The sequence below is a fragment of the Salvelinus namaycush genome, chromosome 10 (assembly GCF_016432855.1).
Source record: "Salvelinus namaycush isolate Seneca chromosome 10, SaNama_1.0, whole genome shotgun sequence".
In the NCBI taxonomy this organism is placed as follows: Eukaryota; Metazoa; Chordata; class Actinopteri; order Salmoniformes; family Salmonidae; genus Salvelinus; species Salvelinus namaycush.
This window is the reverse complement of record NC_052316.1, coordinates 9003555-9028542: the sequence shown is the minus strand read 5'-3', so window position 1 is coordinate 9028542 and position 24988 is coordinate 9003555. Positions and strand designations below refer to the sequence as shown.

The 24988-nt window shown below is 43.1% G+C and overlaps 2 protein-coding genes across 3 annotated transcripts; one reads left to right on the top strand and one right to left on the bottom strand.

Moving 5' to 3' along the window:
- Positions 1–1690: 1690 nt before the first annotated feature.
- Positions 1691–13972, bottom strand: LOC120054637 (SUN domain-containing protein 2-like). Of its 2 annotated transcripts, none has more exons than XM_039002133.1 (14): positions 13719–13972; positions 11399–11501; positions 11132–11256; positions 10572–10859; positions 10339–10407; positions 9895–10034; positions 9702–9755; positions 9563–9613; positions 5977–6050; positions 3528–3660; positions 2949–3281; positions 2630–2800; positions 2372–2461; positions 1691–2226 (listed from the first exon to the last, which is right to left on the bottom strand). In XM_039002133.1, exons 2-14 carry the CDS (start codon positions 11497–11499, stop codon positions 2104–2106), a joined length of 1752 nt encoding a protein of 583 aa, XP_038858061.1. In that variant the 5' UTR covers positions 11500–11501; positions 13719–13972; the 3' UTR covers positions 1691–2103. The 2 variants fall into 2 exon arrangements, with proteins under 2 accessions (XP_038858061.1, XP_038858062.1); XM_039002134.1 differs by having other exon boundaries at positions 9895–10010.
- An 8417-nt stretch (positions 13973–22389) lies between these two features.
- LOC120054410 (cytochrome b-c1 complex subunit 6, mitochondrial-like) lies at positions 22390–24502 on the top strand. The gene is made up of 4 exons (XM_039001824.1): positions 22390–22567; positions 22885–22920; positions 23187–23348; positions 23999–24502. Exons 1-4 carry the CDS (start codon positions 22523–22525, stop codon positions 24029–24031), a joined length of 276 nt encoding a protein of 91 aa, XP_038857752.1. The 5' UTR covers positions 22390–22522; the 3' UTR covers positions 24032–24502.
- Positions 24503–24988: the final 486 nt, after the last annotated feature.

Sequence of the window (24988 nt, the reverse complement as noted above, 5' to 3'; positions counted from 1 at the left end):
ATCCCTGAGCTGACAAGGTACAAATCTGTCGTTCTGCCCCTGAACAAGGCAGAACAACACTGTTCCTAGGCCGTCATTGAAAATAAGAATTTGTTCTTAACTGACTTGCCTGGTTAAATAAAACCTAACCACCATAGTACTTAGCTATACTTTAACAAAATAAAATATATTTTCAAAATCTTTATATAGAAAATCAATGAATGCATCGAATTGCTGAGCGATTGCAGTGAAAATAATCAGGAGGTAAAAGCAAAAGTTAGTCACCTCAATGTCACTCTTAACCTTACTCTACCACAGGCCAGCACCCCCGGCTATAACAGTCGAAGGGAAGATTTCTGCTGTCTCATTATATTAGCCTGCATTAATTACATGCTACAATATTGATGCATCATTAATAACAAATCAATGAAATAAAAGTTGGACCACTGATTAAAGATAAATTAAAAAAATACAATGACCCTAATTAAATGATGTATGATATGCACATGATTAAATAAAATAAATATTACGTTCACCTGGGCCGTGTTCCGTTGAGCACAATGTAGCAAAATGTTTTGCAACAAAATAATTGAGCATTTTTTTATAGAACAAGTTCAGGTACTACCAACATTTTTTAATCCTACTGTTTAAAAAAATAAATAAAAAAGATCTAGTCTTGTGCCAATTGAACACACACCTAGCTAAGTATTTTCTTTGAAAACCCAATTCGAAACATCTGAAATACCTGTTAAGATGCCTCGCTTTCAAATAACTACTGCATAAAAGTAACATACAACAAAAAAGGGTATTTTAACAGAGTAGAAAAATATGTCATACACATTCATTATTTATATATTGCCAGTCATTTCAAGAATTGAATTGCATTCCTACGCAGACATTCTTTGTCCAATTCAACAGAACGTAAGTAAACATAAATTGGCCCGGAGTTGTTGTTGTAATTTCAGATCAAAACAAACACCTCAAAGTGCTATTGATAGCAAATCATATTATTTTCTCATATTAGTATTTTCTTACAATCAGTCTTTTGTTAGTCTGTAACACGACTGCAAATGTTTAAATCAATAATACTATGAATGTAAAAAAGTTACATATGATTCCAAAAAAACATTTGGATTATTTAAATAATACAATAGCAACGAGTAGGTTACTTTTGTACCATTTACCAATGTTTGGAAGTAGAAACCCTGACATTTGGACTCACTGACATTGAAATGGCCTCATTGCTTTTGAGAGGAAAGAGTTATTCAAGACAAAATAAATATGCATTTATTTTCTATGATTTGTACCTTGCATCTGGAAAATTGCCTGGATGTGCTTTCACTACTATCAAAATGATTTGAATTGTTAAAAAAAAAGGCAAAATGTTAAAAAAGAGTAACTTTAAATAAATGTGACAAGCCGTGTAAACTAAGATGTGTTTTTGAGTAAAGACAATTCTCATGGTGTGTTCCTGCCTATTTCTTTCTATTCGGTATTATTGTGTAAGGAAACGGAAACGTCTGTATATCAAGCATCTCAAATCATATCATACATCCTTCAATAGGATGCCTATTGGCAAGGTACTTCAAAACTTTTATGGTCATTCAGAGCAACAGAAAATAATAACTTGCAACCACATTACATCCTTATCGCAATAAAATATAGTAACAATATACCTTGATACTTGCAAAATATACACCCAACAACGTTCTTTCTCAACATAATTCAACTTTTGTATAAAAGACAAAAAGAAAAAATAACTGAATAAAAGTCCAGTAACACAGGCAGGACTGTTATACACACACCTTCAAGGTACAATCTGAAATGTCTGTCTGCTGTGGCCAGACAAAATGCAAACAAACCATCTATGCTCAAAAGCACACGCACACAAACTTCAATCTCAGAAAAACCCATCCCCTCACTCCCACCAGGTCAGCACCAAAAAAAATAAAAAAATCACTATAGATCTTTAACCTCACGACCTCTAACCTCGCACTAGACAGAAGCCCGTGTATGAAACCAGAGGGATTTATTTAGACTGTTCCGTCATGATGTTGACGGAACATGAAAGCGTAGCCTCTCTGAGGTCTGCGGTTGGGGTAGATGGTGGACGGTGAACCCTTCTCATATGGAGGATGGGGCCATGTGTCCGTGAACACGGAAGCGGTACACGCACGTGTACTTTAGGTGACCCCAGTTACTCAGAACGCGCAGCTCCACATAGCGATAGATGGCCCTGGTAGGGTTCTGAGAGAAAGAGAGGGAGAGAACAGGAAGGATAAAGAGTTAGCATGAGAAACTCAACTGAGTGTGGCAGATTTCAGCTATAGCAAGTCCCAAAAGTTAAACCTAGCTAGCCTAACCCTGACTAAGTTTGAATGACGCGACTCACGGGCAGTTGGAAGGTTTGGATTGGCTCTCCATGCTGGTCATAAGTGAAGGTTCCCAGGAAGGTGCCGTCTTCTGTCTCGGTGGACATACCCTTCACAGAGAGAGAAATAGACGAGTGAGATCTTTTAAGGGAGAAACCAGTCCTTAGCGTACTGCTCCAGATATCTCGGTGGGAAATGTCCAACAGAAGATTCTACAAGGAATAGGGTAGGGGGGGGTCTCGGTATCACAGTTAGGTCAGGTGTCAGAGGTGACTCACATAGACAGAGAAGGCCTTGGGGGCGCTGTTGATGCGCCCGGTGGGGGCGGTGGATACAGGCAGGTGTTCCAGGGTGACGTGGGTGATGCGAGCGGGATGAGACAGGGCGATGACTAAGGTGCCCTGCGCACCGTGGAACGCCCAACACTTCCCAGCCTGCACAGGCTGGCCCTGAGGGGCGGACAGGTGAGGTTCACGTTTAGTTAGATTATAAAATGCAAAAAAGAAAGGAGACAGAGAAAAGGAGAGTGGAGATTCCTATTGACACGGTGGCAACAAACAACAAAGAAAGAATATAAAAAGAGCTAGAAAGAGGTACCTGGATAATGGTGCGGGGGCTCTCAGAGGGGTACCAGAGAGGTATACCCAGGAAGGTCACACATGCCGAGCGGCTGCGGTACGTCTCGGAACACCGCGTGCTCACAATGCTGGCACCTTGGGACTCTAAGGCAAAGTCCGGCATCCTGTCGGCCAATGGAGGACTGCAGTACTTCACTATCTCTTTCACTACCTGTGGCTCATTCTGGGGCACATTCTCATGCAGCCATTTGGCCATGGCCTCTTTGAGCTCGGTGGTCAGGTGTGCGTCGGCTTTGGTGGGGCTGGGCTCTGGAGGAGGCTGGTTCTGGACAGAGTAGACCTGTTGCTGCAGCTACACAACAGACACCAAATCAATTAGGTTAGGAAGGCTCATCATTCACGTTGTCTGAGTACAAAAATGGCACCCATTCCCTATAAGTGCAGTACTTTTGACCAGGACACTATGTAGGGAATAGGGTGCCATTTTGGACTCAGCCATTCATATTTCAGTTATTCAGCACACATACGTGGCTCTGGATAAGTTCAGTGCTACAAATTTGACCGGGTTTGTGTACCTGTTTGTGGGTGTGTACATTACCGTGGCAGTCTGGTCCTCCAGGGCAGCGACTCTCCCCCTGATGTGTGTGTGTTGCTCCTTGAGGTCGTCTACCTGACTGGTGAAGCCGGCTGTCTGCTGGCTCAAACGACGGTCCCAATCCAAAGGATCCACACTACAATAGAATAGAATCAATTAAAAGAAGCTCAGCAAAAAAGAAACGTCCTCACACTGTCAACTGCGTTTATTTTCAGCAAACTTAACATGTGTAAATATTTGTATGAATATAACAAGATTCAACAACTGAGACATAAACTGAACAGACATGTGACTAACAGAAATTGAATGATGTGTCCCTGAACAAGGGGGGGGGGGGGTTAAAATCAAAAGTAACAGTCAGTAGCTGGTGTGGCCACCAGCTGCATGAAGTACTGCAGTGCATCTCCTCATGGACTGCACCAGATTTGACAGTTCTTGCTGTGAGATGTTACCCCACTCATCCACCAAGGCACCTGCAAGTTTCTGGGGGGAATGGCCCTAGCCCTCACCCTCCGATCCAACAGGTTGCAGACGTGCTCAATGGGATTGAGATCCAGGCTCTTCGCTGGCCATGGCAGAACACGGACATTCCTGTCTTGCAGGAAATCCCGCACAGAACGAGCAGTATGGCTGGTGGCATTGTCATGCTGGAGGGTCATGTCAGGATGAGCCTGCAGGAAGGGTACCACATGAGGGAGGAGGATGTCTTCCCTGTAACGCACAGCGTTGAGATTGCCTGCAATGACAACAAGCTCAGTCCGATGATACTGTGACACACCGCCCCAGACCATGACGGACCCTCCACCTCCAAATCGATCCCGCTCCAGAGTACAGGCCTCGGTGTAACGCTCATTCCTTCTACGATAAACGCAAATCCGACCATCTCCCCTGGTGAGACAAAACCGCGACTCGTCAGTGAAGAGCACTTTTTGCCAGTCCTGTCTGGTCCAGCGACAGTGGGTTTGTGCCCCTAAGGGGACGTTGTTGCCGGTCATGTCTGGTGAGGACCTGCCTTACAACAGGCCTACAAGCCCTCAGTCCAGCCTCTCTCAGGCTATTGCGGACAGTCTGAGCAATGATGGAGGGATTGTGCGTTCCTGGTGTAACTCGGGCAGTTGTTGTTGCTATCCTGTACCTGTCCTGCAGGTGTGATGTTCGGATGTACCGATCCTGTGCAGGTGTTGTTACACGTGTCTTGCCACTGCGAGGACAAACAGCTGTCCGTCCTGTCTCCCTGTAGCCCTGTCTTAGGCGTCTCACAGTAAGGACATTGCAATTTATTGCCCTGGCCACATCTGCAGTCCTCATGCCTCCTTGCAGCATGCCAAAGGCACGTTCAGGCAGGTGAGCAGGGACCCTGGGGATCTTTCTTTTGGTGTTTTTCAGAGTCAGTAGAAAGGCCTCTTTAGTGTCCCAAGTTTTCATAACTGTGACCTTAATTGAGTACCGTCTGTAAGCTGTTAGTGTCTTAACGACCATTCCACAGGTGCATGTTCATTAATTGTTTATGGGTCATTGAACAAGCATGGGAAACAGTGTTTAAACCCTTTACAATGAAGATCTGTGAAGTTATTTAGATTTTTACGAATTATCTTTGAAAGACAGGGTCTTGAAAAAGAGTTTATAATGTAACTTTGTCTATTTAGTGAGAAAAATATGTTTTATCCTCACCCCCCCAAAATCGAACAGTTTTATTAATTTTACAAGGTAAGTTGACTGAGAACACATTCTGATTTAAAGCAATGACCTGGGGAATAGTTACAGGAGAGAGGAGGAGGGATGAATGAGCCAATTGTAAGCTGGGGATGATTAGGTGACCGTGATGATATGAGGGCCAGATTGGGAATTTAGCCAGGACACCAGGGTTAACACCCCTACTCTTACAATAAGTGCCATGGGATCTTTAGTGACCACAGAGAGTCAGGACACCCGTTTAACATCCCAATCACTGCCCTGGGACATTGGGATATTTTTTTTAGACCTGAGGAAAGAGTGCCTCCTACTGGCCCTCCAACACCACTTCCAGCAGCATCTGGTCTCCCAGTTAGGGACCGACCAGGACCAACCCTGCTTAGCTTTAGAAGCAAGCCAGCAGTTGGATGCAGGGTGGTATGCTGCTGGCTAGTTTGGGATGTTAGATTGTCTCATACTTTTCCTATTAACCAATGTCTTAAATCCTTTCAAATCTGCCTAGGGAGCATGGGTAAGGAGCTAGGGGTAGTTTCTGAATGGGGCCAGCTCCCGAATGTTACAACAATCTAATGCACTGCATCTCAGTGCCATCTCAGACCCTGGTTCGATCCCGGGCTGTATCACAACCGGCCGTGATCGAGAGTCCCATAGCGCGGCACACAATTGGCCCACGACGTCATTGTAAAATAAGAATTTGTTCTTAACTGACTTGCCTAGTTAAATATACGTTAAATAACTAAATCAAATAAAAAACACTCACCTGTCCACTCTCACTGTCACATTCCTCATGTCTGTCCTCACGTCTGTCAAGTCTGTCTGTAGTCTCTCTACCATCTGTTGGGATAGACAAGCACAAAGACCACATCTCAACCCTGTATGTAAATATACAGCACTGCTATAGTATAAAACCCTGGAAATGAAACTAGTGCTGAGCGATTAACCAACATTACATTTTGTTCGGTTATTAAACAACTAATTGACCGACATCGGTTCAATTACTTGAATTCCATTTAGTTTTTTTTTTTTCTGAGCCCAACGCACCGTTTCTCTAGACAGAAATCAAATCATTCACGAAAGAAATCAAGTCAAGAACTATGTGGGACGCTGGGCTGAAGGGAGTTGTAGTTTTCATTAAGCAAATATTCAACCTAGCAGAAATGTGATAATTAACCTCAATGTCCATAACCCATTGCACCAGTTTTTTTCCACCTCAGACAGATCAGAGAGGAAGAGGCGAAGTGAAAGGTTTCACTCTCGCCAGAATCTGTCCAAAATAAGCCCAATGCATTTCTATGGGCTTATTTTGGACCTCAGCTTGTCGCCTGCCTTCCCTCATTTGAGACAACGACTCCCAATGTCAGAGCAGAGACATGAGCATCTCGTTATTATATACAGACCTCTGGACATGATACACTTTTACATCTGCTACGTTAGGTTAGATACACACAGGCCGCATGAGAGGAATGTACATAACGACGAAAGAGAGACAGACAGTTCGTGAAAGTATGCCTAATCTACTTTGAAGAACTGGTAAAATGACATCGTCAGACAGCTCTGCAGCTGAACTGAAATGTTTTATTTTTGCATAGTAATTTCCAATGTGGACCCGATCAGAGACAATGGAATATTTTCTATGTTTTTCAATTGAATTTTCACAATTTTAGGCTTTGGAATTTCCATAAAAAATCTCAAACTCCAGGCCTCCCGAGTGCTGCAGTGATCTAAGGCACTGCATCACAGTGCTAGAGGCATCACTACAGACCCGGGTTCGACCCCGGGCTGTATCACAACCGGCCGTGATCGGGAGTCCCATAGCCCAGCACAATTAGCCCAGCGTCGTCCACGTTAGAGGAGGGTTTTGCCGGGGAGGCTTCACTTGGCTCATCGCACTCTAGCGACTCCTTGTGGTGGGCCGGGTGCCCCGGGTGCCTGCAGGCTTAACTCGGTTGTCAGTCGAAAAGTGTTTCCTCCGACACTGCTGGCTTGTGGGTTAAGCGGGCGGGTTGTCAGAAACGCAGATTGGGGGGGTCATGTTTTTGGACGCATGACTCGACCTTCGCCTCCTGAGCCCGTTGGGGAGTTGCAGCGATGAGACAAGAACGAAATTGGGGAAAAAAAGGGGATAAAATACACAAACATTTTTCACAAATATATATATATATAAAAAATAAGCTCTAAATGCATAGTAAATGTCATTATTTTATAATGAATTTCATGTTTAAAAAAATGTGCGAAACCGAAAACGTTATTTTTTAACAATCGAACAGTAACCGAACTGACCTCAAAAAGCACCAAATCGCTCAGCTCTAAATTAAACCCTATTTGCAAAAATACTGCACTTCTATAGAGCCCTGTAAATGACTCCCTATTACATATATAGTACATTACTATAGACATCTATAACTGAAACCATGTTCTCCATACTAGACTGTTATAAGCACCTTATGACACCCCAATCCACATAATAGTATACTGTAGAAGCAGGTAGGCCAAATAAAAATGTTAAAAAAATTCACATTTTCAAACAGTCCATTTATATTTTCCAACGGGACTATACATTTGGATGAGGTTTATTTCTCGCCTGAGTAGCCTCGTTTTACTGCCAAAAATCAAATTAAACCATCTAGTGTTAAGCGAAATAACAACACAATGTCAAATACAGGTAGCCTAGTCAAATAATTAACATCCAATCACATTAACCGCTACCCTCTCGCGTGAATTCCATATGTAGCCAAACGTAGCTGCTGCTCATTCCGTTTGCTTGAAAATTGATAAATGGTAACTTTTTTTTTAAAGGTCCACAAGACCCATACCAGCTCTACTGGTAGTACTACACCTGCACCTGTCGACGACACAAGTTGTTCTGCTTCCACGAGCACATCCAATGCTAGCGTCAGTAATTCTACATTTGTTGTTAACCCAGCTAGCATGGACACAGTTGTGAATCTGATGCAGCCGAAGAGCTACTGCCCCCTTACCCGGGAAAGCACCGAACAACAGACGAACGTTGGACCATCGAAGAGACGCAAATATGATGAGAACTACATTGATTTGGGATTCACTTATATTGGGAGTAGTGCCTTTCCTCAGCCACAGTGTGTTATATGTGCAAAAGTACTCTCTCACAACTTGATGAAACCTTCACTCTTGCGCAGACATTTAGAAACGAAACATGCCCATTTGAAAAAGGACCACAGGAGTTTTTTCCAGCGAGAATTAAGACGACGTTAGAGTAGTAAGACATGTACAGTTGAAGTCGGAAGTTTACATACACTTAGGTTGGAGTCATTAATACTATTTTTTCAACCACTCCACAAATTTCTTGTTAACAAACTATAGTTTTGTCAGTTAGGACATCTACTTTGTGCATGACACAAGTCATTTTTCCAACAATTGTTTACAGACAGATTATTTCACTTGGCTCCGTAAGAAGCATCTCAAGGTCCTGGAGTGGCCTAGCCAGTCTCCAGACCTGAACCCAATAGAAAATCTTTTGAGGGAGCTGAAAGTCCGTATTGCCCCCGACAGCCCCTGTGTGCAAATGAACTCAAGCTTACGGACAATGTCAAATGTGATATAGCGAAGCACCTGAGTGAGTTGAGTGCGCAATTACGCAGGTACTTTCCCGAAAAGAACGACACAAATAACTGGATTCGTTAACCCTTTCATGCCCTGCCTCCAGTCCACTTACCGATATCTGAACAAGAGAGTCTCATTGAAATTGCAAAAAGCGGTTCTGTGAAAATGTAATTCAATCAGAAGCCACTGCCAGATTTCTGGATTGGGCTGCGCTGAGTATCCTGCCTTGGCAAATCGTGCTGTTAAGACACTGATGCCCTTTGCAACCACGTACCTATGTGAGAGTGAATTCTCGGCCCTCACTAGCATGAAAACTAAATACAGGCACAGACTGTGTAGAAAATGATTTAAGACAGACTCCAATACAACCCAACATTGCAGAGCTATGTGCATCCTTTCAAGCACATCCTTCTCATTAACCTGTAGTGAGTTATTCACAATTTTTAATGAACAAATAAAGTTTTATATGTAAGATGGCTAAATGAAGAGCAAAATGATTGATTATTATAATATTATTATTTGTGCCCTGGACTATAAGAGCTCTTTGTCACTTTCCACGAGCCAGGTTGTGACAAAAACTTACTCATTCTTATGTTTAATAAATGTATCGTATAGTGTGTGTGTGGCAGGCTTACAATGATGGCAAAAAAACAACATTTGAGAGTGCGCTGACCCTGGTGCTAGAGGGGGTACGCAGCTGGAGGTTGAATGTTTGAAGGAGTACGGGACTATAAAAAGTTTGGGAACCACCGCGGTAGAGTACTCACCTCGGTAACAAATTTCTGCTGGTGGTCTTTCTTAAGTATTTCTATTTCTGTCTGCGGGAGAAACATGCACAAGTCAGTTCAGCAAAAATGAATACACCCAAATTAACTATAGTTTGTATTCTCTCTCTGTCTCTCTTACCAGGATGGTGTTCATCTTGGCTTCCAAAGCAGAATTAAATACCGACGCGCCATCCTGCAGAAGGAGTTGACAAACTTTATTGTACAATCCAGGAGTAGGTTACATATGCAGAACGTCAATGCAGCATCCTTTCAAATCAAGAGAAAGATGATAGAGAGATGATTGGCGGGTATGTGGTCCTATCAGATCCTACCATAGCCTTGGGAGGCAGACTGAAGACAGGGGGTGGAGTCGGGGTGATGACTGGTCGGTTCAGGGTCATAGTCGGAGTCAGGGTGGACCATACTAAGGGTGCAAGGTGCCAGCAGCCTTGCAGAGAGAAGCAGAATAGACCTGAATACGCCAAGGGGCACAGTATCGTACAGGTTACACAGACAACATTTAGATGTGTGAACATTATTGTGTCTACATTATTGGTCGTACAGTATGTGTTGTACTTCTGTTAGTGCCATTTTATACGTTCCCTCAGTGAATTAAATCGCCAGTAAGTACTATGGTTAGGGATGTCATATGTGGACAATTTACTGCTAGCACCAATAAAGTAAAAGTGCAAGTGTACACAGCTTACTGTTGGTTCTTTTCATGGCAGTTCTATATAACTATAGACTGTATGATTATGGGGTGTGATGCCACTCACCAAAAGTCAGGAGGAGGAGGAAGGCAATTAGAATGGCCTTCCCCACACCGGCAGGGACAAACGGGGGGGCTACAGGAGGAGACCGAGTTAAAAAATCATTGAGACAAGCTAATGCTAACAAACAGACTACAAGCATAGAAACAAGCTAATGCTAACAAACAAGCTTCAAGCATATAGACAAGCTAACGCTATGCTAATGCTAACAAACAAGCACACACCCACACATTACTCACTCCAGCTGGCGCTGGCGCTTTTCCTGTTGGCGCCAGAGCTCTGGCTGGCGCTAGCCCTTTGTCCGTATAAAGAGGTGTATCCAGAGTATCCTTTGAAACATCTTGCCTCTGAAGAGGAGTAACCAGAGCTGTCCACGGCGCTGCTCTGGCTCTGGGCCTGGTTAAGGCTGGTCTGGCAGGAGGGGAAGCCCCTGGGGCTAGGAGCCAGATTCAGGCTGGGGGCTGGTGCTGGAGCCACACTTTGAGGCTCCTGGAAGGTCTTCCTCCTCTGAGCCAAACTTGAGACCACTGAGGGGCAAGGGTTGCGGGGAGAAAGAGAGAGAGTCAGATGGTCAGTTTTGAATAGATAACTATAAACATAGACAGAAAAGGCTTGCCAGCTGGCTAACTAACAACAACAAAAAGCAGCTACCCTAGCTATGTAACTACAATTCAAAGCTAACCTACCTAGCTAGCTCACTGCAATACAACACATACAGTACTGAGTATACAGTAGAGGGTGAAAGTAACTGAGGGAGTGTCATTGGGACAGTGGATGCAGAAAGTGGGGTGAACCGTACCAATGTAGTCCTCAGCATTACTGGGTGGCTCCATCGTGCTAGCAGTGCTAGCCACGCTGTTGGCCCGGCTGGAGGTACGAGAGGAGGCCACTTTATGACCCCCTCTCTTCCTCTTGGTAAAGACCCTGAGAGAAGAGAGAAAGAGAAATGAGGTTGATGAGAAATAGAGGAGAGAAGAGAGAGGGAGAGTTTGACATGGTGTTAAAGCAACTATTAGGCCTACGGTATAAGGCTATACTGTACAAGATGGAAGACACACACACACACCTCACAGGGCTCTCCCTGTAGGAAACTGAGGAGGATTCGTCATCCTCGGAGGATTGGTTGTAGTATCCCCCTAAAACCAGCCTCATACTCCGTCGCGACATGTCTGACAGAGAGAGAAACAGATTAGTGTCAATGCCACATATAGGCTACTGTGTGACAAGCTGATTTAATTGGAGGGATCACTCACACATATATCAATAATAGCACACTTTGTAACATTCACTTGGTTTATAGGTCTTCACACGTAGGACTTTATTTACAGTAACGGTCAAATAAAAGTTGTTAACACAGAGTTAAAAAAAATATTTTAAAAATCCAAGAAATAGCCTAGCCTAGTACCTAAGGGTACCCTAGAGCTATTGGTAGGAGAGCTCTCTGGCAGATGCTCTCCTGTATAACCTCTAATCCAGTTACTCCCTAGTACCTCACATTGCTCTCTCACACACACACGCTCTGGGCATGGTACAACGGGTGGGAGTGTGTGTTACAGTGTGTTACAGTGTGCAATAAAAAGGTTTCTCAGTAGATCTTGTGTAGGATTGAATACAACACAGGTAGCATTGGTATAGTCATATGAAAAGGCTAGAGCTACCAAATCCTTTTTGCTCAGACAGCATACAAAGCCAGGCTGTGTGGGAATGAATTTCAACTTCCAAACAGGGCTAACACTGATTAGAATTAGCAGATGAGAACTGCGGAGAAGCTCAAATACCCGGAAAAACACGGTCGGAGTGAGATGATGTGTGTTTGTATGTTCACAGAGACAGGAAGCCAGAGCGTGTATCTGTGTGAGTGATATGCACATTTAGAGGACAGAGTAGACAGCGAAAAGGAAGTTGACTCACACTAATCACCAGGTTTAACTACAGTAACAAGTTTAGGTTGCTTAGGCCGCTAGTAGGCCGGACACAGTGTATGTTAGTTTCCATGGTTACTGACAGACAAACAGCCACTGGTAGGACTAGTGACCAAGTGGGATAGAGCCAACACCATGAGCTCGTAAAATAATAACCAGCCGGGTGTGCATTCAGTTCATTAAAGTTCAAACGTTTTACTAGCCTACATTGTGTGACAGTTTGTACTGAAGGACACGTTTCCCCAAAACAGTGCACCCTGTTCTTCAACAATCCTTGTGGTAGCCTTTTTGCTCCCGTTTGGCCGGCCGATCAATATGGGTGACCATTTGAAATAGCAAAACTCGTGCAGCACACCATACACAATCGCCCTCAACTGGTCGTTCAGAAGAGTTTCCGTTTAATTAAACGTTGCACACCGTTCTGTCCTGCTGAAGTCGCCCCAGGCTCTCTTGTCCCTCTACAGCAGACAATATGGTGAGCAATATTTTTAAACATCGAATCGCAATAAAAAAACAGTATCAAATTGCAAAATAGAATCGTCCGAATCGCAATACATACATCGGCATCTAAGTATCGTGATAAAGCTTATTGTGAGGTCCCTTTGTAATTCCCAGCCCTATTACCTTCCTCTGGGTATGTAATAACCTTTATTTTCACTGAGAGTGGAACATATTGTACTGTAATTCTCTCAAATCTCCTCTATTCCACTGAAAAGGACACTGATACAAAAGACACAAAAAGACACGAACAAACACATGAATGTGTTGCCATAACAACTTGAAGCTGATCCTAATAAGTACATTGAATGATGAGGACCTAGGTGAACTACAGCGGAGAGAGTGAGGGTTTGAAAGTGAGGGCTCTGTGTTCAGGGTGGGGTCGAACGGGGAAACCATTGAAGGCATAGATAGGATGACTACTGGCATAAAGCCAGGTAAGAGACCACCACACACATAGACATACATAGTGTGCACAGCAATACACATATAACGACACACAAACTGAGAAACAACATCCATGAATGCATCGCTTGTACATATTTTGGCTAACTTTTTAGATATGTGGTTCTGTGTACAAATCTAATAAGATTGCATGGCTCATTTGACAAAACAATGCATATATCGGCTGTAGCAGCTTGCAAGATGGTTATTACCGTCACAAGTCCTCTTGACGAGTGGAAATATTTACAGTTCGTTCTAACCAGCAACATAGCTTTCTAGATAACCAGCTAACGTTAGTTAGCAACATTTTATCAACTAACTGATGCTGGACCTTATCAGACGCTGTCTGTCCGGACATAAACAAACGCACCATCAACAAAAGAGGGGAAAAAAGTCCTTAATCTGCTTGCTAACTAGTAAGCTTACAGCACATCATGAGTTCACAGCATAGCTGGTGTAGTACAATTAAAAGTGCATAAACAAAGTTGGTGTAAACAAACGGAGATATTTGTCCTGACTTACCCCGTTGTTGGGGCGCCTTCGTGGGCAAGGCATAAGCAGCGAGCTGTCAAACCACTTCCAATTTGAAAGATAACTTGGCCAGTTGCAACCATGCAGCCCAATACATTTCCAACCACTAACCTATCGGCAGAACGGGGTAATAATGAGCCAACCACTTTTACAAACAAATACAATCTGATACAGTATTTACTAGCACAAAGCAAACGGAACTTGACTTAACAACAACAGTTACTACATGGACAGCTACATGAAGGTTGCTGTACTGACAGCTTGGAAGAGGAGGAGCCGGCGGGCCAGAAGTCGCAAAACACGCATGCCTGTTGGCTTCTCATCGTTACAACAGAAAACAGGACAATGTGCGCCACCCTGTGGCAATATCGTGTCAGCAACAGTTTTCCCAATTTCTCTTGACAGATTAATCATCGTGGCAATTTTCCATTGAATCTTGCAAGTTAAAATGAATTAACCAAAAGTGTGAGACATGCCCATGTAAAATCAGGGACATCACATCTAGAAAATATTACCGTAATCTTGTACAATCTCCTCAGTCAAGCAGATACCTGACTTGGGTTGTTGCACCAACAATATCCATACGAAACGTGATATTGTGTTGTGTTACATGTATGTTATGTTGTGTTTTTTATTTTATTCACGCAATTCAGTGAGATGCTTGAAGTCATAATCAGTTGATTATGACGTCAGGCGTTTGTCCACAGGCCTAGGCAGAAATACACACAATGAAGAGTTTGTGAATTTATTTCTAAATTATAATAGCGTATACCACAAACTTGCAGCAGTGTCTGTGTATTAACAGATTTAAGAGTTCAGTAGGCCTACTCTTTAGGAAAAACGAATTATTTTTTATTGGGAATAGGCCTTTTGGAGAAAGTGAAAAACATGAGAGGACAGTCCTTTCTCCAAAAGTGATTGTCAGACATAGCCTTGACTAGCTCATTTTCAAAATACCCAGTATTCCTACAGTAGACCTATTGAGGATGTAACATCTGTAAGGGAGTAGGCTACTTCGTTAGGATGTATGCAGCGTTCATGTTTTTAACATTTTTAAGTCATTTAGCAGACGCTCTTATCCAGAGCGACTTACAAATTGGAAAGTTCATACATATTCATCCTGGTCCCCCCGTGGGAATTGAACCCTGGTCCCCCCGTGGGAATTGAACCCACAACCCTGGCGTTGCAAGCGCCATGCTCTACCAACTGAGCCACACGGGACCTGCATGTGCTAGTCGGAACTTCTCTGAAATGTAAACTCTGCTATATGTGTGGGGCCGGATTAATGCAGGGGTTTACAGGGACTTAGGCAGCAAAAAATATATATAAAAATAAGATTTTACGTAAAAAATATACACAAAACAAAACTGACAACCTGATTAAATTATTGAATGGCACTCTTGAGTGTTTGTTAGTTATGCATTTTTATTTAAAGCATAGGTGCCCTACTTGCAACCATTTAAAAATTTAAACAGTTTATCAGCCAGTATAAAATTGTATTTATATATACACACAGTGCATTCGGAAAGTTTTCAGACCCCTTCAATTTTCCCCCATTTTGTTACAGTACAGCCTTATTTTAAAATTGATTAAATTGTCCCCCCCCCCCCCCCCCCCTTCATCAATCTACACACAATATTCCATAATGACAAAGCAAATGTATTAAAAATAAACAACTGAAATATCACATTTACATAAGTATTCAGACCCTTTATTATACAAATTATTCAGGCTACTTTGTTGAAGCACATTTGGCAGCGACTACAGCCTTGAGTCTTCTTGGGCATGACGCTACAAGCTTGGCACACCTGTATTTGGGGTGTTTCCCCCATTATTCCCTGCTGATCTTCTCAAGCTCTGTCATGTTGCATGTTGGTCTCTGCAAAGCTATTCCCTGGCCCCTCCAGAGATGTTCAAGTCCGGGCTCTGGCTGGGCCACTCAAGGACATTCAGAGACTTGTTCCTGAAGCCACTCACATCTTGTCTTGGCTGTGGGCTTAGGGTCATTGTCCTGTTGGAATGGGAACCTTGGCCCAAGTCTAAGGTCCTGAGCACTTTGGAGCTGGTTTTCGTCAAGGACCTCTCTTACTTTGCTTCATTCATCTTTCCCCCGATCCTGACTATTCACCCAGTCCCTGCCACTGAAAAACATCCCCACAGCATGATGCTGCCACCACCATGCTTCACCGCAGGGATGGTGCCGGGTTTCCTCCAGAAGTGATGTTTGGCATTCAGGCCAAAGAGTTCCATCTCCACAGAGGAACTCTAGAGCTCTGTCAGAGTGACCATCAGGTTCTTGGTCACCTCCCTGACCAAGGTCCTTCTTCCTCGATTGCTCAGTTTGGCCGTATGGCCAGCTCTAGAAAGAGTCTTGGTGGTTCCAAACTTCTTCCATTTAAGAATGATGGAGGCCATTGTGTTCTTGAGGACCTTCAATGCTGCACACATTTTTTGGTACCCTTCCCCAGATCTGTGCGTCGATACAATCCTGTCTCGGAGCTCTACGGACAATTCCTTCGACCTCATGGCTTGGTTTTTGCTCTGACATGCACTGTCAACTGTGGGACCTTTTATAGACAGGTGTGTGCCTTTCCGAATCATATCCAATCAATTGAATTTACCACAGGTGGACTCCAATCAAGTTGTAGAAACATCTCAAGGATGATCAATGGAAACAGGATGCACCTGAGCTCAATTTCGAGTCTCATAGCAAAGGGTCTGAATACTTATGTAAATAAGGTATTTCTGTTTTATTATTTATATATTTTTTTCTCTCCCAGTTTTCACTTTGTCATTATAGGGTATTGTGTGTAGATTGATGAGGGTTTTATTTTTATTTTTTACATTTAATCCATTTTAGAATAAGGCTGTAAAGTAACAAAATGTGGAAAAAGGGAAGGGGTCTGAATACTTTCTGAAATGCACTTTATATATATATATATATATATATTTCTGCAACCGCCAAACACAGGAGGATTCAGGAGCCCGCTCTCAATGATTGTAGACAGCCTGCTGCCGCTCTGCTAATCGTCAGATGGGGAGGAGAGGAGGTAGGGGGCTCATATGGGTAACTGGGGGGCCCTTCCTTGATTGGGTAACTGATTAATATATATACAGTATATATATATATATACTACCGTTCAAAAGTTTGGGGTCACTTAGAACTTTCCTTGTTTTTGAAAGAAAAGCAATTTTTTTGTCCATTAAAATAACATCAAATTGATCAGAAATACTGTGTAGACGTTGTTAATGTTGTAAATGACTATTGTAGCTGGAAATGGGAGATTTTTTATGGAATATCTACATAGGCGTAGAGAGGCCCATTATCAGCAACCATTACCACCGATAAAGCCACTATATTTGAGAATTTCAATAAGCATTTCTCTACGGCTGCCCCCACCATTTCTCCTTCATCCAAATCCAGATAGCTGATGTTCTGAAAGAGCTGCAAAATCTGGACCCCAACAGATAAGCCGGGCTAGACAATCTGGACCCTCTCTTTCTAAAATTATCAGCTGAAATTGTTGCAACCCCTATTACTAGCCTGTTCAACCTCTCTTTCGTATCGTCTGAGATTCCCAAAGATTGGAAAGCTGCCGCGGTCATCCCCCTCTTCAAAGGGGGTGACACTCTAGACCCAAACTGCTACAGACCTATAACTATCCAACCCTGTCTTTCTAAGGTCTTCAAAAGCCAAGTTAACAAACAGATTACCCACCATTTCGAATCCCACCGTACCTTCTCCGCTATGCAATCTGGTTTCAGAGCTGGTCATGGGTTCACCTCAGCTACGCTCAAGGTCCTAAATGATATCATAACCGCCATCGGTAAGAGACATTACTGTGCAGCCGTATTCATCGACCTGGCCAAGGCTTTCGACTCTGTCAATCACCATATTCTTATTGGCAGACTCGACAGCCTTGGTTTCCCAAATGATTGCCTCGCCTGGTTTACCAACTACTTCTCTGATAGAGTTCAGTGTGTCAAATTGGAGGGCCTGTTGTCCGGACCTCTGGCAGTCTCTATGGGGGTGCCACAGGGTTCAATTCTCAGGCCAACTCTCTTCTCTGTATACATCAATGATGTCGCTCTTGCTTCTGGTGATTCCCTGAGCCACCTCTACGCAGACGACACCATTCTGTATACCTCTGGCCCTTCTTTGGACACTGTGTTAACTAACCTCCAGACAAGCTTCAATGCCATACAACTCTCCTTCCGTGGCCTCCAACTGCTCTTAAATGCAAGAAAAAATAAATGCATGCTATTCCATTGATCACTGCCCCCACCTGATCGCACGGCTCTGACTTAGGTATTTGTAGTTGTCCACGTATTCTAGGTGTCTGGTTAGACTGTAAACTCTCCTTCCAGACTCACATTAAGCATCTCCAATCCAAAATTAAATCTAGAATCGGATTCCTATATCGCAACAAAGCATCCTTCACTCATGCTGCCAAACATTCCCTCGTAAAACTGACCATCCTACCGATCCTCGACTTCGGCGAAGTCATCTATAAAATATCCTCCAACACTCTACTCAACAAATTGAATGCAGTCTATCACAGTGCCATCCGTTTTGTCACCAAAGCCCCATACACTACCCACCACTGCGACCTGTACGCTCTCGTTGGTTGGTCCTCGCTTCATAATCGTCGCCAAACCCAAATGGCTACAGGTTATCTACAAGTCTCTGCTAGGTAAAGCCCCGCCATATCTCAGCTCACTGGTCACCATAGCAGCACCCACTCGTAGCACACGCTCCAGCAGGTATATCTCACTGGTCACCCCCAAAGCCAATTCCTACTTTGGTCGCCTTTCCTTCCAGTTCTCTGCTGCCAATGACTGGAACAAACTGCAAAAATAACTGAAGATGGAGACTCATATCTCCCTCACTAGCTTTAAGCACCAGCTGTCAGAGCAGCTCACAGATCACTGCACCTGTACATAGCCCATCTGTAAACAGCCCATCTATCTACCTCATCCCCATACTGTATTTATTTATCTTGCTCCTTTGCACCCCAGTATCTCTACTTGCACATTCATCTTCTGCACATCTACCATTCCAGTGTTTAATTGCTATATTGTAATTACTTCACCACCATGGCCTATTTATTGCCTTAACTCCCTTATCTTACCTCATTTGCACTCACTGTATATCGACTTTTTGTTTTCTTTTTCTCTACTGTAATGTTTATTCAATGTGTAACTCTGTGTTGTTGTATGTGTCGAATTGCTATGCTTTATCTTGGCCAGGTCACAGTTGCAAATGAGAACTTGTTCTCAACTAGCCTACCTGGTTAAATAACGGTGAAATAAAAAAGTAAAACACACTCAGTCACAACACACGTGCCTGGCTGCAAAAGTGCATTGTGAGTGACGTCAGCAGCAGGCGCTCCGCTCATGCACAGGCAGCAGCAGGCCATAAGCAATTTCAGAAAATTGCAAATGATTGTTGGGTGACTGCAGCAGCAGTAGTACGCGTTCGACAAGACAAACCCAATGAATATAGTTGGTCACGAATGTTTGATCTTGAACAGAACTTACAACATCAATCAACATGTCTCAATCAAAATTGTACAGCCAGAAGTACAGAAAAGAGTGGGAGTCTGTACCTAAACAAATGTCAAATCATATTTTTGGCCAGTAAATTTGCGTAACGTTATTGTGTATTCTACGTAATGACGCAGTTTTACGTTATCACGCAATGACATCACAATGTCATTTGGCAACTTTTAGCAACAAATCATCCTGCCTCTAGCAATTTAACTTGAAAATTAGTTGGCAACATTGATCCCATGTGCAGTGCACTCTTCCATCACATGTACAGCTGATTTTCAAGATCTTGCACACTAATGAGATGCTATAGAGCCCACACTACTACACTGTCTGAGCCAAGGACTACATGCTTTCTGGTAAGTTTTGATTACAATACTGGCTGGGGTGAATATATTTTATATGACATACATGATCTTTTGTTAACTTGTAAATAGTAGCCTACAGCAAAGTGTGCTAAAATAATTTCCAACTTGTTAACAATAACTGCTTAACTAAACTCAGCAAAAAAAGAAACATCTTCTCACTGTCAACTGCGTTTATTTTCAGCAAAATGAACATGTGCTCAATGGGATTGAGATCCGGGCTCTTTGCTGGCCATGGCACTAACACTGATATTCCTGTCTTGCAGGAAATCACGCACAGAACTAGCAGTATGGCTGGTGGCATTGTCATGCTGGAGGGTCATGTCAGGATGAGCCTGCAGGAAGGGTACCACATGAGGGAGGAGGATGTCTTCCTGCAATGACAACAAGCTCAGTCCGATGATGCTGTGACACACCGCCCCAGACCATGACGGACCCACCACCTCGATCCCGTTCCAGAGTACAGGCCTCAGTGTAACGCTCATTCCTTCGACGATAGACGTGAATCCGACCATCACCCCTGGTGAGAGAAAACCGCGACTCGTCAGTGAAGAGCACTTTTTGCCAGTCCTGTCTGGTGAGGACCTGCCTTACAATCCTATGCTGACACATGCACATTTGTGGCCTGCTGGAGGTCATTTTGCAGGGCTCTGGCAGTGCTCCCCCTTGCACAAAGGCGGAGGTAGCGGTCCTGCTGCTGGGTTGTTGCCCTCCTACGGCCTCCTCCACGTCTCCTGATGTACTGGCCTGTCTCCTGGTAGCGCCTCCATGCTCTGGACACTACGCTGACAGACACAGCAAACCTTCTTGCCACAGCTCGCATTGATGTGCCATCCTGGATGAGCTGCACTACCTGAGCCACTTGTGTGGGTTGTAGACTCCGTCTCATGCTACCACTAGAGTGAAAGCACCGCCAGCATTCAAAAGTGACCAAAACATCAGCCAGGAAGCATAGGAACTGAGAAGTGGTCTGTGGTCACCACCTGCAGAATCACTCCTTTATTGGGGGTGTCTTGCTAATTGCCTATAATTTCCACCTTTTGTCTATTCCATTTGCACAACAGCATGTGAAATTTATTGTCAATCAGTGTTGCTTCCTAAGTGGACAGTTTGATTTCACAGAAGTGTGATTGACTTGGAGTTACATTGTGTTGTTTAAGTGTTCCCTTTATTTTTTTGAGCAGTGTACATCCACAGGTACACCTCCAATTGACTCAAATTATGTCAATTACCCTATCAGAAGCTTCTAAAGCCATGACATCATTTTCTGGAATTTTCCAAGCTGTTTAAAGGCACAGTCAATTTAGTGTATGTAAACGTCTGACCCACTGGAATTGTGATACAGTGAATTATAAGTGAAATAATCTGTCTGTAAACAATTGTTGGAAAAATTACTTTTGTCATGCACAAAGTAGATGTCCTAACCAACTTGCCAAAACTATAGTTTGTTAACAAGAAATTTGTGGAGTGGTTGAAAAATGAGTTTTAAAGACTCCAACCAAAGTGTATGTTAACTTCCGACTTCAACTGTATATATATATATATATGTGTTTGTATAAATTAAACTGTACAATAAATAAATGTGACTGATCAATATTTTGGATGAAATCAAATCCAATTTTATTTGTCACATGCTCCGAATACAACAGGTGTAGGTAGACCTGATCAATTCTATGCGAAGGAGATGTGTCGCACCGCATTTGGCAAATAAATGGTGGTCACAACAGATACTGACTGGTTTTCTGATCCACGCTCCTACCTTTTTTTTTAAGGTATCTGTGACCAACAGGTGCATATCTGTATTCCCAGTCATGTGAAATCCATAGATTAGAGCCAAATTAATATATTTCAATTGACTGATTTCCTTATATGAACTGTAACTCTAAAATGTTGAAATTGTTGCATGTTGCATTCATATTTTTGTTCAGAGTGTTCTTCATTTTTTTTATTTTACCGTTATTTTACCAGGTAAGTTGACTGAGAATACATTCTCATTTACAGCAACGACCTGGGGAATAGTTACATGGGAGAGGAGGGGGATGAATGAGCCAAGTGTAAGCTGATGCCTATATGTGTAGTCTATATCACCCCCAGCCTGTGTGTGGGTGTAATGTTGTTGCTCTGATCCTACCCTCATTTGAATATGGGCACTTGAAGGGCCAATCAAATTTCCCCATTTTCCTGGATTTTGATCTTTCAGTCTGTCCTCCAAACAATATGTGCTTACTTTGGTAGAAATGGGTATGATAAAAAATTAATAGGTTTATGGTGACAGTGACACAGCAGATATTATAGACTTACATTGTAGACACTACAAGCAACACTATATCAAATGTTTTTTAAAAACTAACACAATGTAGAGGATAACCTTTATCAGTGATTGGATAGTCTGTCCTCTCTGACCTAATTGTGTGTGTTTGTGTTGTGGTTGACAGAGCAGTGGATTAACAATTAGAGGCTGCGTGGCAATGATCAATAATGGCAGTGCTCAGCTCACAAGTTAATTTACAGGGCAAACATATAAAACTGGAATAAAATTTACAATATTACTTTAGACCATTTGCTGGGTGTTGCGTTTAGAAATTCTCGGTATTGGGTTTGGAATTTAGGAGATCGATAAGTCTACATGTGAAATGACAGCCTTGTGTGACTGAATCCCTTTTTGACAGCGTGTAACTTCTCCGGTGCACACGGTGGCAGTAGCTTTGGTAGCGTACAGGGATTCAATTGGGTGCCATTTCATTAACGTAGAATAAGTAACGTATCGACACGATTACGTCGGGTGAGTGACCTGGTCCGTCCTCCAACATAAAATCAAAGAAACTCTGATCAAGTTATTAATCTGACAGCGAGTCATATCAGGTAAAGAGCAATAACATCATGGTTTTCGAGGAGAAAATGATCCTGAACGGGGAACCCGAAGATGTAAGACATTAATTAACAATTTTCCATTCAATATGTGGTTAAATAATGAACGGAACCGTGTGTTTAAGGCCGAGGTTTGCTACTATAGCTAACAGGAGAGACGCAGTGTCTAGCCAGCCGGTATGTCAGCCAGCTAGTCAGCTAACGTTAGCTAGCATAGTTAGCCAATAATCTGCTCAGTTGTTTTCGCGCAACCAGTGGCAATAAATAGCATGAAAGTTAGCTAACTAGCTTGGCTAACAACAGCCTTGGCAAGTAGTCCAGTGTGTTATATCGGTGTCATGTTTCGAGTGCTTTAAAATGTGTTTTTCTTTCAGGAAGAGGAGGAGGAAGAAGAGGAGGAAGACATGGTGGTATGTATCGATTTGGTATGATGCAACGTAATCTGCCCACCTTGCATTGGTTCTGAAACCTAAAGAATCTTTTGTCAACTAGCCAACTAGTTGTCATGCAACTGGGGGGAATAAATAGCCCGCCTCATATCTATTTGTGCTATAGCCAAGTCCGATGTATGGTTGTTTGTTATGCCAGATATGTTGGTTATAGCACAAACAGATCTGGGACCAGGCTAGGGAATAGATGACTTATGTTCTCAGTAGCCATGGTCCTTCTGTTCCAGGACCCCCTTGACACAGTGCGGGACAAGTGTGCACAGGCAGAGCACTGCATCCACACCCGGGCAAAACTAGAGGACTGCGAGTCCAGGGTCAGCTCCAAGTCCGAGACCGCAGAGGACTGCACTGAAGAGCTTTTCGACTTTCTCCATGCCCGGGACCACTGTGTACGTGAGATCTACCCAGACACTGTCACCAGCAGTTAACCATGGGGTGCAATGGAGAACATACAACCAGGCATGAGTGGATGTTAAAGCAACGAGCTGATAAAGCTAACAGTTCTTGATAGAATGTTACAGCAGGTTGGATCTCGCTTAGTCTGCCAAGAAATAACCTGAGACTGAGTCTGGTTGTCAGACTGCCAAGAGAGATGTCAGTGGGTCCAACTCCTTGTCTCCTCAGTCATCTGTGCGGTTCCCCCCACCGCTACGTACCACAACTGATACACAAATACATTTGTGTGACTGAACATTTAAACTTCTACAGACAGATGATACCAATTTTCAGGAGTCAGTGATTTGTATTTACTCTATAGCATGCTTCTCCATTGTTAAGTTCTTCATGATTGGAGAGCTTAGGATTTGAGTGCAATAGTTGGATGATGGAGCAGGACAGAAGGAGGTGGAGAAATGGGTAAAGAAAAGCAGACCGACCCTCATATGGTTTTACGGTTGTATGCTTTGTCACTGGACGAGGAATGAAGAGAAAATCATTCTGATGGTATAACTAGCTACTTTAGGAGACAAGTGTCACTCACTTTGCATACATTTGTACTTGACAGTTTGCAATAACTTTACCTTTCATTTCTGTCCCCCAGGTGGCACACAAAGTCTTCCATTCTGTCAAATAAAGTACATCCAGCTCCCTGCACTACTGGCAGAAATTCCCTGTCAGATATAGAAACGAGTACCTGGTTTGAAAGGAAACCTCTATGGATCTATGTTGTAACCTCAAATACACACTCTGTTCATGTGAATAAATTGTAAATTAAGTGTTAAATCAGTGTTTTTTGTAACTGGTTGGATTTCATTAAGTTATATACTTTTGTTAGTTGTGACGCATCTACTCTCGTCTACCAGCTGGCGGGAGCTATTGAGACTGGGAACGAGGTTATGCTGTATCAATGTGGCAAGTGCAGCATAAATTAACTTGGTCATTGGTCTCACAACAACTGGATAATTGCAAAGAATTACAATTGCTTTATGTTCCGCTTAAATGCAATTTCACATAATGGAAACCTTGTATAGCATGCCTCCATGCAATCAACAACCCCTGGTAAAATCTTACTTTTTGTAGTGTGCAATAAAAGCTGTCACGAGTTCCTCGCCTACTTGCTATTGTTTGGCGAAGATTATCTAGATTTTGCCTCTTCTATTGGATAGCCTCGAGCCAATCCCTGTGTTGTGATGAGATGACACAAGAAGGGTGCAGTTTCTCCACATGTACAGCAGCTTCGTGAGTTTGGAATGTGCGTTGTCCTAGCTGGATAGCTGTCGATTTGCAGTGGTCATAAGCTGTACAGCACAAGCGGAGAAGAGGTCTGAGCAAATTGTAATTGTGAATGCAGCTGAACGTTTCTTTGTGGTTTCACAGCCGAGGCCTTGCAAGAAATCCTGTTGGCAAATGTTCTGACCTCACAGGTCCCTTAGCCCGTGTAGGTGTATTTTGGAATATACTGTGATTACAGCTGGTGGCTGTAATGCACTGTTAACATTGGATGCCAACCACCCTTAAAACCCCTACGAATAAGGTGTAGGGAGAAGCCCCTGACTGCAGTTCGGGGCCGGGCTCACTGTGGGCGGAGTCA